Source organism: Mesocricetus auratus, unplaced genomic scaffold (genome assembly GCF_017639785.1).
Source record: "Mesocricetus auratus isolate SY011 unplaced genomic scaffold, BCM_Maur_2.0 Super-Scaffold_100006, whole genome shotgun sequence".
NCBI classification, from domain to species: domain Eukaryota; kingdom Metazoa; phylum Chordata; class Mammalia; order Rodentia; family Cricetidae; genus Mesocricetus; species Mesocricetus auratus.
Genome location: NW_024429190.1, coordinates 77433653 through 77448020, shown reverse-complemented (window position 1 = coordinate 77448020; position 14368 = coordinate 77433653). Strand labels below are relative to the sequence as shown.

The 14368-nt window shown below is 40.8% G+C and overlaps 1 protein-coding gene across 1 annotated transcript in view; it reads right to left on the bottom strand.

The window, feature by feature from the left end:
* Positions 1-14368, bottom strand: part of Ptpn13 (protein tyrosine phosphatase non-receptor type 13) — a 161325-nt gene that overhangs the window by 59467 nt on the left and 87490 nt on the right. Inside the window, 7 exon segments of the mRNA XM_040747543.1 lie at positions 2681-2863; positions 3779-3931; positions 4736-4874; positions 6909-7062; positions 7853-8027; positions 8307-8381; positions 10710-10929. Coding sequence (XP_040603477.1) covers positions 2681-2863; positions 3779-3931; positions 4736-4874; positions 6909-7062; positions 7853-8027; positions 8307-8381; positions 10710-10929 — 1099 coding nt within the window.

Below are 14368 nucleotides of genomic sequence, written 5' to 3'. Positions count from 1 at the left end.
GCTCAGGGGTTAAAAGCACTGGCTGCTCTTCTAGAGGACTCAGGTTTTAACACTTAATACTTAGGTATAATCTAGTTTAGCCTCCTCTTCTGGCCTCCACAGGCACAGTGCATAGCAAGTACAGATGTTCATGTAGGCATTAACACACATAAAATATCCAGGGATACATTAAGACAGTATTCAGGGAAGTATATATTTGAACATGCTCCTCTCAGATTGAAACAATTTTTAAAAGTAATAATATTTATATTTGACTTGATGGGACTATTTACAAATGTTAATAAAAATGATTAGAAGTGTGCATTCTACTCCATGAGAAAAGAAGAGGTGAAAAGACATTTTAAAGATTAACAGTAATGGTAAGAGTTATGAATCAGTTAAGGAGAATCTGGGTGGTATGAAGGCTGGGATGGTAGATTTAGGAAGATGTAGGGAGCGGGGTGGGGGGGGCATCCCTGTATTCCCAAAGTGCGTGGCAGGATGAGGCAAGGGGATCACCTGAGTCTACGAACCCAAGACCAGTCTTGGCAGTGTGACCATATGACATTCCAGGCAAAAAGTCAGGGAAAGGATTAAAAGGAAAGTAGAAAATATGTGAATATACTGATACCAGATGACATAGCTCGAGGCACTAAATACTTCAGTATCTAGAGATGGCTATTTTTACCAAATTAAAAAAAAGCAGGAAAAGAATAAATCAATTTTATTTGGCTGCTGTTTCTTGAAAGCTATATCTTACAGAAGAGGGTTTTCCAGAACCTGTGGCCTGTTTTGAGGTTTGCAAATGGTCCCTGGTGCATCCAACAGGTCAAGGGCCATGGCTAATAATAGGCACTTACTTAAATGCATTTAGATTGTACTCCACCTATTGCCTGCTATGCAAATTAGTCTCTATTATCTTTATTTCAAAGCACAGAAATAGGCACAGAAAAGTCTAATTTAATAGGAGCCCAAAGTTATAATGAGTGTTTCCTAAGCCTTTTGTGCTCACAAAAGCTGGCCTTGTTGATTTATAAATAGGTATTTTTTTACATAAATTTACCTTAAAGATCTTTATAATGAGAAAACAATGTGCAACAATAGAAATAAATTATAATAAATGTGATAAAATAGAAAAATGTTCTTAAATTCTAGGGCAGATATTGTTGTTGATAAATCTCTGGGACTGAACCTGATTTCTCTTTATTAAGAAGGAAACCCATCAAGTTTTAGAATAAGTTAAAAATATAATAACATCAAACCAGAATCTTGTCTAGGGGCATGCCTAGTAACTCTTCACGTAGTTAAGTAACTAACTGTAATGTAGTTTGCAAAGACTCTAAAATGCACAGCTGTAATCTAGTGATCAAGTCTTAACACAAAAGGAAGAATCCACTCAGACAACCATCAAAAAAGCTGCAGGCCTAGGATCACAAAAGCCCTCCAGCAATGAGTCATACATAGGTTCAGAGTAATTATGGCAAGGGATATTATAGACAATGTGCTGATTTGAGACAGATTAGGAGAAGGTGTGATTCTGTTGGCAGATTGCAGGGACAGGAAATGCTTGAGACAGATTAGAAGAAGGTGTGATTCTGTTGGTGGGTTGAAGGGACAGGAAATGAACCCAGGGAACTGGTGAGAGCAAAGATGGGTAGGGGGCCATTCACCTAAATTTCCTTCAAATATTTGCTCTACTTAAATTTCTACTTGAAGAAATTTAAATTAAGACCGGGTAATTTCCTGGTTTCAACGCTTTGGGGAAGATGAGGGTAGGCTGAGCTTTCCTGAAAGGATGAATTATTATCTGATAATCTCAGTGGACCTGAGATTTCACAGGAGACGATTAACCACTAGGGCTAGGGCTGACTCGGAGGTGCCTGGGTTGAACGTTGTTCAGAATGCAGCATAACCTTTACATACTTATGTGCATTGTTTTGTTGAGAACATATATCAGTCCAAAAATCAGTGATCCTCACAGGCTACTAGAAAAGAAATAAACATACTTCTGTTCATCTCTGAGGCTTGCCAGAGTATGCGTCAGTGTACAGATACAATACATTCAAAATCAGGATATGCTTTTAGAGATCTTTTTGAACATGTCATTTTCATAAAAGTCACTTTTCTAAGGCAGGTGGTGGTGGTGCCTTTAATCCCGGGACTTGGGAGGCAAAGGTAGGCAGATCTGTCAGTTTGAGGCCAGCCTGGTCTACAAAGTGAGTTCCAGGGCAGTGAGGATTACATACACAAAGAAACCTTGGATTGAAAAGCAACAGCAATAACAAAAGCAAAACAAAAATTACTTTTCTATTGTCTAGGGTAGACATTCAAATCTAAAACTAGAGCTAGTTTATAAAATTCAGTGGTGCCTGGATGTCTGCAACTCACATAACATGTGCTATGAGAGGTCCTCTCCTGAGCATGACAGGGTAGATGAGAAGGGAGATCATCATCTTAAAAATATTAGGGAAATTTGAGGAAGTTTTCATAGAACAGCAAGTTCAACTTGGTTGTAATTTAACTCAAGTTAACTGAGCATATAACTAGTCCGGAATGCATCCTGTGCTTAAAAAAAAAAAAACTCTAGAAACAAATCTCAGTAAGACCATCTATAGCTAAAAAGGAAAAAAGTCAGTAAATGTTACAATTAAAACTGATTACACCAATTAAAATATGATGAAAGAAGTTAAAATGGACATACTGAAAAGGAAATCTTTTTGGTTTCTCTCCATGGAAAGCGTAGGACCAAGGTGCGCACTCCGTTGTGAACTTCAAACACAAGCACGCCTTTGGAACAGACACCAAGCAATATTCCTGTTTGTGACTTTTTTTCAGGGTGCACCCGGTGGAAATGAACTCCATATTCTGTCAGCCTTTGGCAGACCTGTTGGAACACACAGAGTGGTACTTCCATTAGCTGTGGTGTACGGGGAGGGATTGGGCCGGGGTCAATGTACTCAGTGTCACAGTCTGGTTTCTCAGCAATGCTGCTACAAACATTCGGGATCCACATTCAAAAGAATATTCCCAATGCTCACTTTATGTGATATGTGAAAACAACCCAAAAATGTATCACAGACCTAAACACAGAGTACCTCCCACTAAAAAACTTTGGAAGCTTTGTCAGGCTGAGAGTACTTAGACGGGACACGAGAAACATCAAAGGAATCAGCAAGTTTACTCCAAAGAAGGAACAAGAAATCATGGCAGTAACAATTAAAAACTTGGTCATGAGAAGCCAGTGACAAGATATAAAGACAAACACAAACTGAGAAGCGAGTATATGTAAGGCATGCCTCTGACAAAGGATCAGTATCTGCAATACATAATGAAAATGTACTTTACTAAGAGACAGTCAGATGTGAATGAGGTAGAAAAAGGTTTACACATACATCAAAAAAGGAGTGATATGAATGGAAAATAAAATGGTCAGTAGAACCTGGGGTAAACTTGAACTTGTGCCTCACATCTACTCAATCATCAAATTCACTTTTTCTTCTTTATGATACAGCTTGGTTTTTGAGAGTGTGGAATAGGATAAAGACACAGAATTAATAGGCAGACAGATACGGGTTCAAGGGAGAGGTTTGTCCCTCACAGTGCTGCTCATCTTGGAATATCATTTTTCCTTGAGTCTCATTTTTTCTTTCACAAACGAGAATTACCTGCTGCAGTTTTAGGCAGGGATCAGCCAGAGGCTGCAAAGGGTCAGCTATTCATTGCCCTCTAACTTTTAGATGCGTCCTCCAACTCTTGCTCATTTTGAACACGTGACACTGCTTATCACTTGCATGCTTACCTTTAAGAACTCAAGCTCTGTCTCCTTCTCAGAGGCTCCTGCATACGTGTTATGCAACTTGGGTAACTCCTCTTTAATGTAGGACAGGTCAAGTTTCTCCATCACTCTGGCAGGCAGATAATGCTCCAGGCGAAAGTAGGACACGCCATGGACCTAGGAGGAAGGATGCTGTTGTAAGCAGTTCCACTTGCCTATCTTGGTGTGAAGCCTGCTCCTTCTGCCTTAAAGTTCTTGCCTCTGCCAAGAGATGGGATGCTTCTACTTGTCTCTTCAGAATGAACCTCTCTCTTCCTCAATGAGGCACAAAGGCTGAGCTGATTGGCAAGTTTCAGGAGACATTTGAGGGTCTTTTGTCACCACAGCTAAGGGGTAATGCAGTAACGACGGGTGCAGCTAAGGTGGTGGTCTCTCGTCACTTGCTTTCTCTTAGGCCTCTTTCATTTGGCAACACAAAGCTTTGAACACAGTTTTCCATACAGTGACCTCTGCCAGGTTCCCAGCCTGTCGCTGTGTGGATCTGTGTGGAAGACAAGAGTCCTCCAGCCCATGCTTGACCAATACCTTCTCTACTAAGTCTCTTTCTTTATTGCTCCAAACACAAGAGGAGGGTTTGGAGCTAGATCACCCTAAACTTAACACAAGACAATTTTAAACAGAAAATAAACCTCACACTATGTGACTGTATAGAGTTAAGGTATGGGATGGGGACAGTGTGTGGTAAACTAGGGCACTTTGAGGAACCAAAGGAGTTTTAAAAAACATCATGACGTAACCCTGATTTTGCTAAGGTTGAGAAGAACAGTGCCAAAGCTGTGAATGTAACTCAGTGGGAAATACTTGTCTAGTATGCCCTGATTTTGATCCCCAGCAACAAAGCAAAGCAAAATTAAAACATATATAGAAAAGAAACAAATCTACCAATACAAAATCGGTGTCAGAAGAGAAAGCTAATCCCACCTCTGGCTGGTAATCTCCATACTCTGCCTGGAGAGCTAAGGATGCAAGCAGTAGGGATGCCTCATCGTCACAGTGCAGCCTCTCCTCCAGAATGTCTTTCCGCAGCTGAAGATAATACTGATGGCAGGTTAGGCTGTGTCTGTTAAAACACAGATGCAAACAGACACCTTGACTTTTGATGTTGAGCTGTGGGATGACTTTGATTATAGGCATAGTTTCCAACATTTCAAATTCAGACTGGCATTAAGCTTTTCTAAGCCATTCATGGAACTGGGCACTAGACCAGGGCCTTGCCTGTTCATCATCGGAGAAGCTTCTTCTTGAAGTAGATGGGAACTGACATGGAGACCCACAGACAGACAATGTGCAGAGAGACAGACTTTGGAGCACTCAATTCTAAATGGGGTCTTTTCATCAAATGCTGCCCTCCAGACTCAGGGAGCTATGTGGAAAGGAGGTGGAAAGATGGATGACTCCATGGAAACAGTGTCGTATAGACACAACAGGACTGGTGCACATATGAACTCACAGACACTGGCGGCATGTACAGGGCCTGCACATGGCCAAACCCTGAGAATTGAGAGGGGGGAGACACAGGCTCCCACCACTAACTAAGGAGCTACCTGCAACTGATACCCTCTTACAAAGGAAAAAGTGCTTTCTGCAACAGAGTCTCACTGGGTATAATAACCATACTTCAGAGTAGGCCCTTGCCCCAGAGTAGACAACTGACACAAAACCAACTCAGTGGCATTTTTGTACATTTTTTGGCTCATTTTTCCTTTGTTTGGGCTTTTTTTTTCTTATTTGTCACTTACTTGTATATTTTGTTTTCTGTTTTCAAATGTGTGTGTGTTTCTTTTGTTTGTGTTCTTTTTTTTGAATAGAGGAAGGGTGTGGAGTTGAGCTGATGGGAGGATCTGGGATGAGCTAGGGGAGGGGAAAATGTGGCTGGAATTTATTGTATCTTTTTTCAAAAAGAAAGAAAGGAAGGAAGGAAGGAAGGAAGGAAGGTAGGAAGGAAGGAAGGAAGAGATCATTTAAGGGTAATACTGACATCGCCCTTCATTTGTAGGGGATACATTCTATGAGCTGTATGGAAGCCAGAAGCCATGAAAAGTACCAGACCCTGCACATTGTATTTTCCTAAGTGTACATATACAGGATAAAAGCTACTTAGGCGTAGGAAGAGATTAAGCATACATGACAGGGACCTTAGCAATCTCACAGTGTCCTGTTTCCTTATGAAGTCAAGAACTTTTAGCTGCTCACTTAAAAACAGCACAGTCCAGCCCCTCGGCCTGCCAGGCTGCCAGTCCCCACTCCTCAGGCCCCTGGCCTGCCAGGCTGCCAGTCCCCACTCCTCAGGCCCCTGGCCTGCCAGGCTGCCAGTCCCCACTCCTCAGGCCCCTGGCCTGCCAGGCTGCCAGTCCCCACTCCTCAGGCCCCTGGCCTGCCAGGCTGCCAGTCCCCACTCCTCAGGCCCCTGGCCTGCCAGGCTGCCAGTCCCCACTCCTCAGGCCCCTGGCCTGCCAGGCTGCCAGTCCCCACTCCTCAGGCCCCTGGCCTGCCAGGCTGCCAGTCCCCACTCCTCAGGCCCCTGGCCTGCCAGGCTGCCAGTCCCCACTCCTCAGGCCCCTGGCCTGCCAGGCTGCCAGTCCCCACTCCTCAGGCCCCTGGCCTGCCAGGCTGCCAGTCCCCACTCCTCAGGCCCCTGGCCTGCCAGGCTGCCAGTCCCCACTCCTCAGGCTTTAGAACCATCTGTAAGTAGTGGTTACATGAACACAAGCACTGATCTGATAACAAGACACTGTTGAGCAACTAATAGGAAGAAAGTGTTCATGGCTCGGATACACAGGATGAAGGAATAGCTCATGCCCTACCCAGGGTGTAAAAGGGTGACACAGATTTCATCAAAACACTCAGAACACTACACATAACTTACGATGAATGAAAACTGTCTGATGATGAAATTCCCCAGAGTATTTTCTCATCATGAATGAGCACTAGGAACTGAAATGTTGGCAGCAAAAACATGGACAGAGAGGGACCAGTGCATGTCTTTTAAATGAAGAAGCGGTCGTGGATCCATATCAAGGGATTCAGGGCCAGCAGGTTAAAGAGGTCAACAGAGTGGGGCCAGAAAGCGAAAAAGAAACCCTTGTGCACTCACTGTATCAAGCTAACATCATCCATGAAAAATTTAATTCGGAAAAACAAAGTAAAATCAACAGCAGCTTTGCCCTTTTTCTTTGGTTCTTCTTTCCATCCCTCTGGGGCCACTTTGGTTAACTTTAAGTCAGGATCAACAAAGAAATATTCATTCTCTGAAACAGAATGAGAAAGGCATTCAGAAGGCACCAAGTTTTCATCCTCTTTGATGTCTTCACTTCTATTTAACTGACTGTCAAGGCACAGTGGGGCTCTGAGCTCTGCATATGGTTGGGTTCAGTGTGCGTCAGTCTTTTCAAAACCACGGTGAAATCAGACAGACGTGGACTCAGTTCCTGGTCAAATCATTTGCTGCCTGTGTGAATAAATTACTGTTCCATTCTAGACATCGATCTCCCTGTCTGAAAGATCAGGATAATGGTGCCTCCTGCATTATAGTGTTGTTGTAAAAAATCAAATGATAGAATCAACACGAAACATGCTGGAAGGCAAGTATTAAAGCTGTTATTTACTAACTGAGTGAGTATTCCACAAATCTGATTTGAACAGAATGTTTAGGAAATAAATACAAATTCTGTCTCGAAAATATCTTTCAGTACACAATATTGCCTAGTTAGTCCAGAGGGAGGGCAAGGAAGTCCTAGGGCTAGGTAGTGGGACTTCCTACCCTCTGGGACCACTTTGCTTAATTGTAAACCAGGACCAAAAAAAGTACTAGCTGCACACCTAATGGTGACTCTAGCATTCAAAAAATCTCCAAGGATACAGAAGGAGCCTCACAAACACACGAGTGAAACTGGGGAAAGTTCCTAACTCCCTTCTGTTCTCAACATCGATCTACCTATTTAATTTCTTTTCCCAAATGAGGCTCAGCATGGTAAGGTATGGGAGGTCATCTTGATGCAGGCTTCCCATTCTGAACTGTGAAATAAAACATGTAGTTACCTTTGAGGGTAGCTAGAGCAAACAAATGATGCTCCACTAGGCCGATGTGAGCCACGACCATATCAAAGACATCCTTGCATATGGTCTTGGTGTCACAGGTGAGCTCCAGTCTCTGCCCACTGAGGAGCATTATGTTGACTTTTCTCCGGTGGTCCTCATTCTTCCCCTTCTTGTTCTACCATTGGGGAAAAAAGACGGTGTTTATTTTTATTTTTTTTTCTCACAAATAGTATTTATTTTGCTTGTCCAGTTAGTAATATCATAAGATTACAAGTGAACCTGATTTGTACATTTTAATTAAAGAAATACCACAAATTGATTTTGTTACTTTTCAATTGCACAGAGTTTAAACTACCTTGATAAATTAAAGACGGTGTTTATTAAGAAGCATTTATAACATTTAGACTTGCTTTTTGTGAACAATTTAACTGATCTAAGCAGCTTTACTACTTACAAGGATAGACCGTGGCAAATCCAAGGAAATAAATGGCTCAATTGTCATCTTCACAAACTCGGGGCCAAAGAAATTCTGCAAGTCACATAAACAGAATAAATCATTTTTACTATTTATCCTAGGTCTTTCTTTAAAAGGAAAATAGTGCAAGAATAAAAAAAAATCACACATCAGAAGAAGGCACTACCTAAGATACGTAGAAAGTTTCAGTGAAGAACATTGGATTTGCTTAGAACAGAAATGCAGCATGCTTTATACCAAGCTTTTATGGTGGGTGCACTAATGTGTGTGTACATATTCATGTGACTACATGAAACTAAGGCTTATGAGAAAGGTCTGTACATGTGTGTCCATCATGGTTGTACAGAATTATCACATTTGAGGTCCAAAGTATATTGTATGACACCCAGCTTATCAATACATTTGACACTTGTTTAGTTAGAATAATTAACTGGTAAAATTTCATCCATTTAACTTACAATACATTTAGTTATATTTTACCGTCACTCTAAAAACTTTGGGACTGTACAATACTTCTTGAGAAGGAAGCCTAAATTCAATGTATGTTGACAAAAATATATTAAAGGTCTAGTGTTGGGATGGAGAGATGGCTCAGTGGTTAAGACCACTGGCTGCTCTTCTAGATGTTCTGAGTTTAATTCCCAGCAACCACATGGTGGCTCACAACCACTTGTAATGATATTTGGTGACTTCTGGCCTGCAGGCATACATGCAGACAGAACACTGTATACATTTTTTTTAAAGTCTAGTGATTTAAAAAAATGCAAATTGCAGAAAAAAAAGCCATCCTTGCTCCCTTCAAAATGTGAGTTGCAGAGTTGCTCCTTTCCTGCTTTGAATATTGCAGTAAGAGGACCCAAGGCTTGGAGTTAATGCAGTCTTCTAGGATCCTAATAGGGCTGGAGAGATGGCTTAGCAAGAAGGAGCTCAGGCTGCTCTCTGGGAGGACTGTAGCTCAGTTCCCTGTATCCACATAGCAGATCTTAACCTATATAACTCTAGTTCTAGGGGTTTGATGTGTTATTTTATCTTCTACAGGCACCAGACTTGCATGCAGCGCATAGACATATATGCAAGCAAAACACCCATACATACAATGATGATGGTGACAAAATTTTACAAAAAAGACAATCATAACCAAAATTCTGAGAATGGCTGAGTAGAAAGATGGAATGCAATTTAACATTCCTGCACTTTTGAATAACCTTGAACTCTGTAGTGGTTCATTTCTTGATTTATGGTCTAATGAATTTCTTACTATTAAAAGTAACTCCCTATTAGTCTGAGTAAAGGATCATGCATATGTTACTCTTGTTTTTAAAAAATATTTCCCTTGAGATGGGTTTGCTATGCTTCCCAGACTGTTTTCAAACTGCTAGACAATGACCTTGCTCCAACCTCCTCAGTAGCTGAGACTACAAGGACATTACACCTGGCAATACATCTTTTTTTTTTTTTTTTTTTTTGTTTGTTTGTTTTACGAGACAGGGTTTCTCTGTATTGTTTCGGAGGCTGTCAGTCCAGCCTAGCCTCAAACTCACAGAGATCCGCCTGTCTATGCCTCCCGAGTGCTGGGATTAAAGGCGTGCGCCACCACCGCCCGGCTTACACCTGGCAATACATCTTATATGATCTTGCTATGTAGCCCAGGTTGGCTATGGAATTCAATGTCATCCAGGCAAATCTCAAAGTCATGATCCTTCTGCCTCAGTCCCTTGAGTGTAGAGATTATAGCCATGCACCACCATTCTTATATATAGTTAAGGCACTCAAAATCTACCTAGTGCTGTTTTAAAACTGAAATAATATAAGCAACTAATATTGATTCTAATATCAAATAAGATGCTTGGTCCCAATGAGAACTATTGTGGAATCTCAATTTTACCTAGTTATCTTTAAGAGATATATAGCAACTTTCTATTAGCATATGTTAATTATAAACAACAATGGTTTCTTCATGACATCTCCGTACATGTACATAATGTAGTCTGGTCATAAGCAGACCCCATCATCCTCTTTCGTCCCCTTCCCCACCCCCCTTCCACTGTCAGATCTCTTTAATCCCAGTACTTAGGAGGCAGAGGTAGGCAGGCAGATCTCTATGAGTTCAAGACCAGCCTGGTCTGTGGAGCAAATTCCAGGACAGCTAGGGCTGTTACACAGAGAAACCCTGTCTCAAAAACCAAAACAAAACAAAAACATTCTGTATTTTGTGATCCACTGAATCTAGTTAGGATTCCACACAGGAGCACCCACTATTTACATCATGGACAGCTTATCTGTGGCTACACCACTGAAGAAAACCTAACATGCATTTTCAAAATGTTCTGGCTAACAGCCCTCAGAAAGCAAGTCTGGACGCTGGCCTGAGAACAGCCTCACCCTCAGTTTTCTCTGGGTCATGGCTGTCTCCAGGGCAATTTCTCTTAGTGGATCTCTGGATATATCAAGCATGGAAACTTTGATTGTGTCCCCCGGAGATAGGCTCAACCGAGACTGGCGGAGAGCCATCCTAGCTTGTAGCTGCATCATTTCTTCTTCCTGTCGCTTTAGCATCATCTCCTGATTGATTAAGTTGCCTTCGAGGGATGTTTCATACTGTCTAATGTAGAGAAAAGAGAAGAAAAATAAAGGTTGTCAAAAAAAAAAAAAGAACATGTGGGAAACTTCGTGTCAAGATATCAGGAATGCACACATTTACTTATTTCTAAAGGCGTACTATTTTTAATTACTGTATATATTTGTGTGCTTGTGTGAGCTTATGTATACCACATGTGTTCAAGTGTCTGCAGAGACCAAGAGTGCTAGGTCTCCTGTTAACTGGCATTACAGGTATTTGTGAACTGCCTAATATAAGCAATAGGTACTGCACCTGAGATGGTATTGCATGGCGTGACACAGTGAAATGATATATAAAAACTCTTACAGTTATACGTCCAGCTCCAGATAAAATTATTTTAATCTTTTGTAACTTCCTGAGAGAAAGGGTGATCAGAAAATCTTTGTCCTAATATTTGGTCTTTGAATCTGGTTCTTGTCACATCTCCTGTTGTAGAATATTCCTTTACACTGTGTGAAGATGTGTCACTGTGATTGGTTTAATAAAAGAGCTAAATAGCCAATATCTAGGCAGGAGGTATAGATGAGACTTCTGGACAGAGAGCCCTCTGGGAAGAAGAAAGGCGGAGTTTCTAGAGGGCACAGAGCAAGCAGCATGGTAATTACAAAGTAAAGGCAACCAAACCACATAAAAGGACATAGCTTAAAAGAAATGGGTTAATTTAAAAGAGCTAGTTAGAAACAAGCCTAAGCTATTGGCCAAGCTTTCATAATTAAAAATAAGCCCCTAATCCACTTTAACAGAGGAGAATTCTGGGGAGAGGACACAGAGAGAGGCCTCGAGAAAGATTCCATGTAGTTGATGAAGGAGTAACAGGTCTAGACAGTCTCCAGTAAGATAAGACCAGGTGGAAATACTTAGATGAATAGAAATGGTTTAATAATTAAGAGAGAGCTAGCTAATATGAAGCCTGAGACACTGGCCAAACAGTTTGTAATTATTATAAGTCTCTGTGTGTTTATTTGGGGCTAAACCGCTGTGGAACCAGTCAGGAAAGAAACTCCATCAACAAAATGGCACCCACACGTGGGTCAAGAATTTCCATGTAAAAAAACCTGACAAAAGTTTAAAAGGGGTTCTAAATTTGAAACAAAACAAAACAACAAACAAACAAACAAACAAAAACGGAGCTATACTGGGCTTCCTAGCCTCAAAGTCTCATGCAGGTCATGGTGCAGAGACTCTGTGACATTTAGGCTTGAACACGGCATGGTGGATTCTTGCCTTCTTATTCTCCACAGTCTGCTGCCTAGTTTGCATTTCTAGATGACGTCTTGGGGGAGTTATTTCTTTGTGCTGCTTTTGACAGCTGTCTCTGGTACATGAAAGTATCTAACATGTGGTGGGTGCCCAGCAGGCACTGAATGAATATGGCCCTATGGTTTACCTTCACCTGGAGTTAAAGAAGTAAAAACTCGAGTCCATGCATTTTAACTCATCTTCATTAACTAGAACTAATCTTAGCAGCAGAAGACTTATCACTTTATCTTTTCCAATATAGATTAAAACGTTTCATTAAGAACTAAAACATGTAAAAAAATAAAAACAAGTTTCAAATCTAGAAAAGCACTGCACTGCTAGAGAGTGAGTGTGTACATTGTCAGCTAATGTACTCAGGGGAAAACTGTTAACACACTCAGAAAGAGAGTCACACCCGCAGCAGAGAGGCACAGGCTCTGTGGGAAGACACAGTGTGTAACGTCACTTCAAAAGCTAGAACACAAAAAGGCTAGGAGACACTCTTTGGAAGCTGCTTTGAATATCTTTTTTAGTCATTAGAAGACACTTTTGATAGCTCAGAATCCACAAATTGCTCACTCTGCTACATCTGACTCACTGTTTCCTGTTAATGCCTTCCCCACCCCATAACAGAGCTCAACAGCACCTCCGTCTGTTTTGACATTTCATTCTAGCTACAAGGAATGGAAATTTTCTTGTAAGGAAGCATACAACATGGACAAACATAGTGCTGCCTGAAGAACAAATCACAAGTGCCTGGCCATGTGCTGACACAGCAAGGGTGCCTTCAAAAACCTTGGTTCACATCCAGGAAAGCCTGCACCTCCAGAAGGAATTTTGACAGTATTTTACTCAATGTGTACTCCTATGGGCAGGAAGTGATGGGACTAGTTAAAAGAAGTGAAGTTTAGCAGTTTCCGTGCAATAGCACATATGCACATTGAGCAATTGATGTGTACGTCCCAGACTTCTCTCCCCATTTCTTATATCTAACTTAGTTGTATCCCAAAGATAGTTTACCCTTAAAACATGGATTAGCAAGTTAAGGTGGCCTTAATGTTAATGTTTCCCTACTAAAACCTGGAGGGTCAAAATTAAGTCTCTCATGACTCATGCTTTTGAGATTCTTTATTAAGAAAACAGATAAAGCTCCCAGGATGCCTTAATTCTTCTGAAGGAATGCATCCTTAAGTAACAGACTGAAATCAGTGTTAATACACAACCCCAATGAGTTTTCTAGTTGCTATCTCCATTTCTTCTTTCAGTGAAGCCCAAAGGGAATAATAACTAGTCATAATTTTTTCTCAATCAGACATATAAAGGATGAAATCCTAAAATAAAAATTCTCCCTCGGTTCAGCACTGAGCTTGATAGTATTTAACACCGACTTCTTATTGTTCATCCCCAGTGCTTTGGCTCACTGGAAAAGCATGCAATACTGAGTACAGACCTAGCTTTGCCTTTCACTTGATTCAAAATGACCAAAAAGTGCTCATCATAAGGAAGAACTAATTAAAATGCCATTGTGTAAGTAGAAAATTATTTTCATAAAAAATTACAGGTATTTATAAGAAATGAAAGAAAAAACACCTTGGGACATTATCTAAGGATTAATGTTTTTAGTACATGAGCTTAACTACCTGAGCTGTAAGCCATGAATACCTTTTAATCATACAGCTAGGATTACACGGTCTATTAATAGTTCACAGGTAAGGACATTGGCTGGCATATTCATTAGCTAAAGACAGACATTTGAAATTTCCCAGAAGATTCTCTTAGGTTCTGAAGTAAGCGAACAGTGAGGTTAAGGAGTTTTGATGATTTGGAAATATACTTTCAAGATAACTTTGAATCTCAAGTGTCACATTATAGATTTTAAACCAGCATTCCATGTTCATGCAAGGAAGTGTATACATGTGACAATGACATACAATACAGTGATTGCTTGTCCAAAAACTCTTTCAATTTAAACAAAGCAAAATACACATAGCTATGACACAATTACCCCAGATCTAGTACACACAAACACTAATAGCTCATAAGAAATTTACCAAGTATTTCATTCAGTGTGAAGCTGACACTACACAGCCTCAAATGGGCTGAGACATATGCCAGAGAACCTCTTGAAAACAACCAGTGTGTGAATAATTAACTTTTTACATAATAGCTTACATAGTGCGAA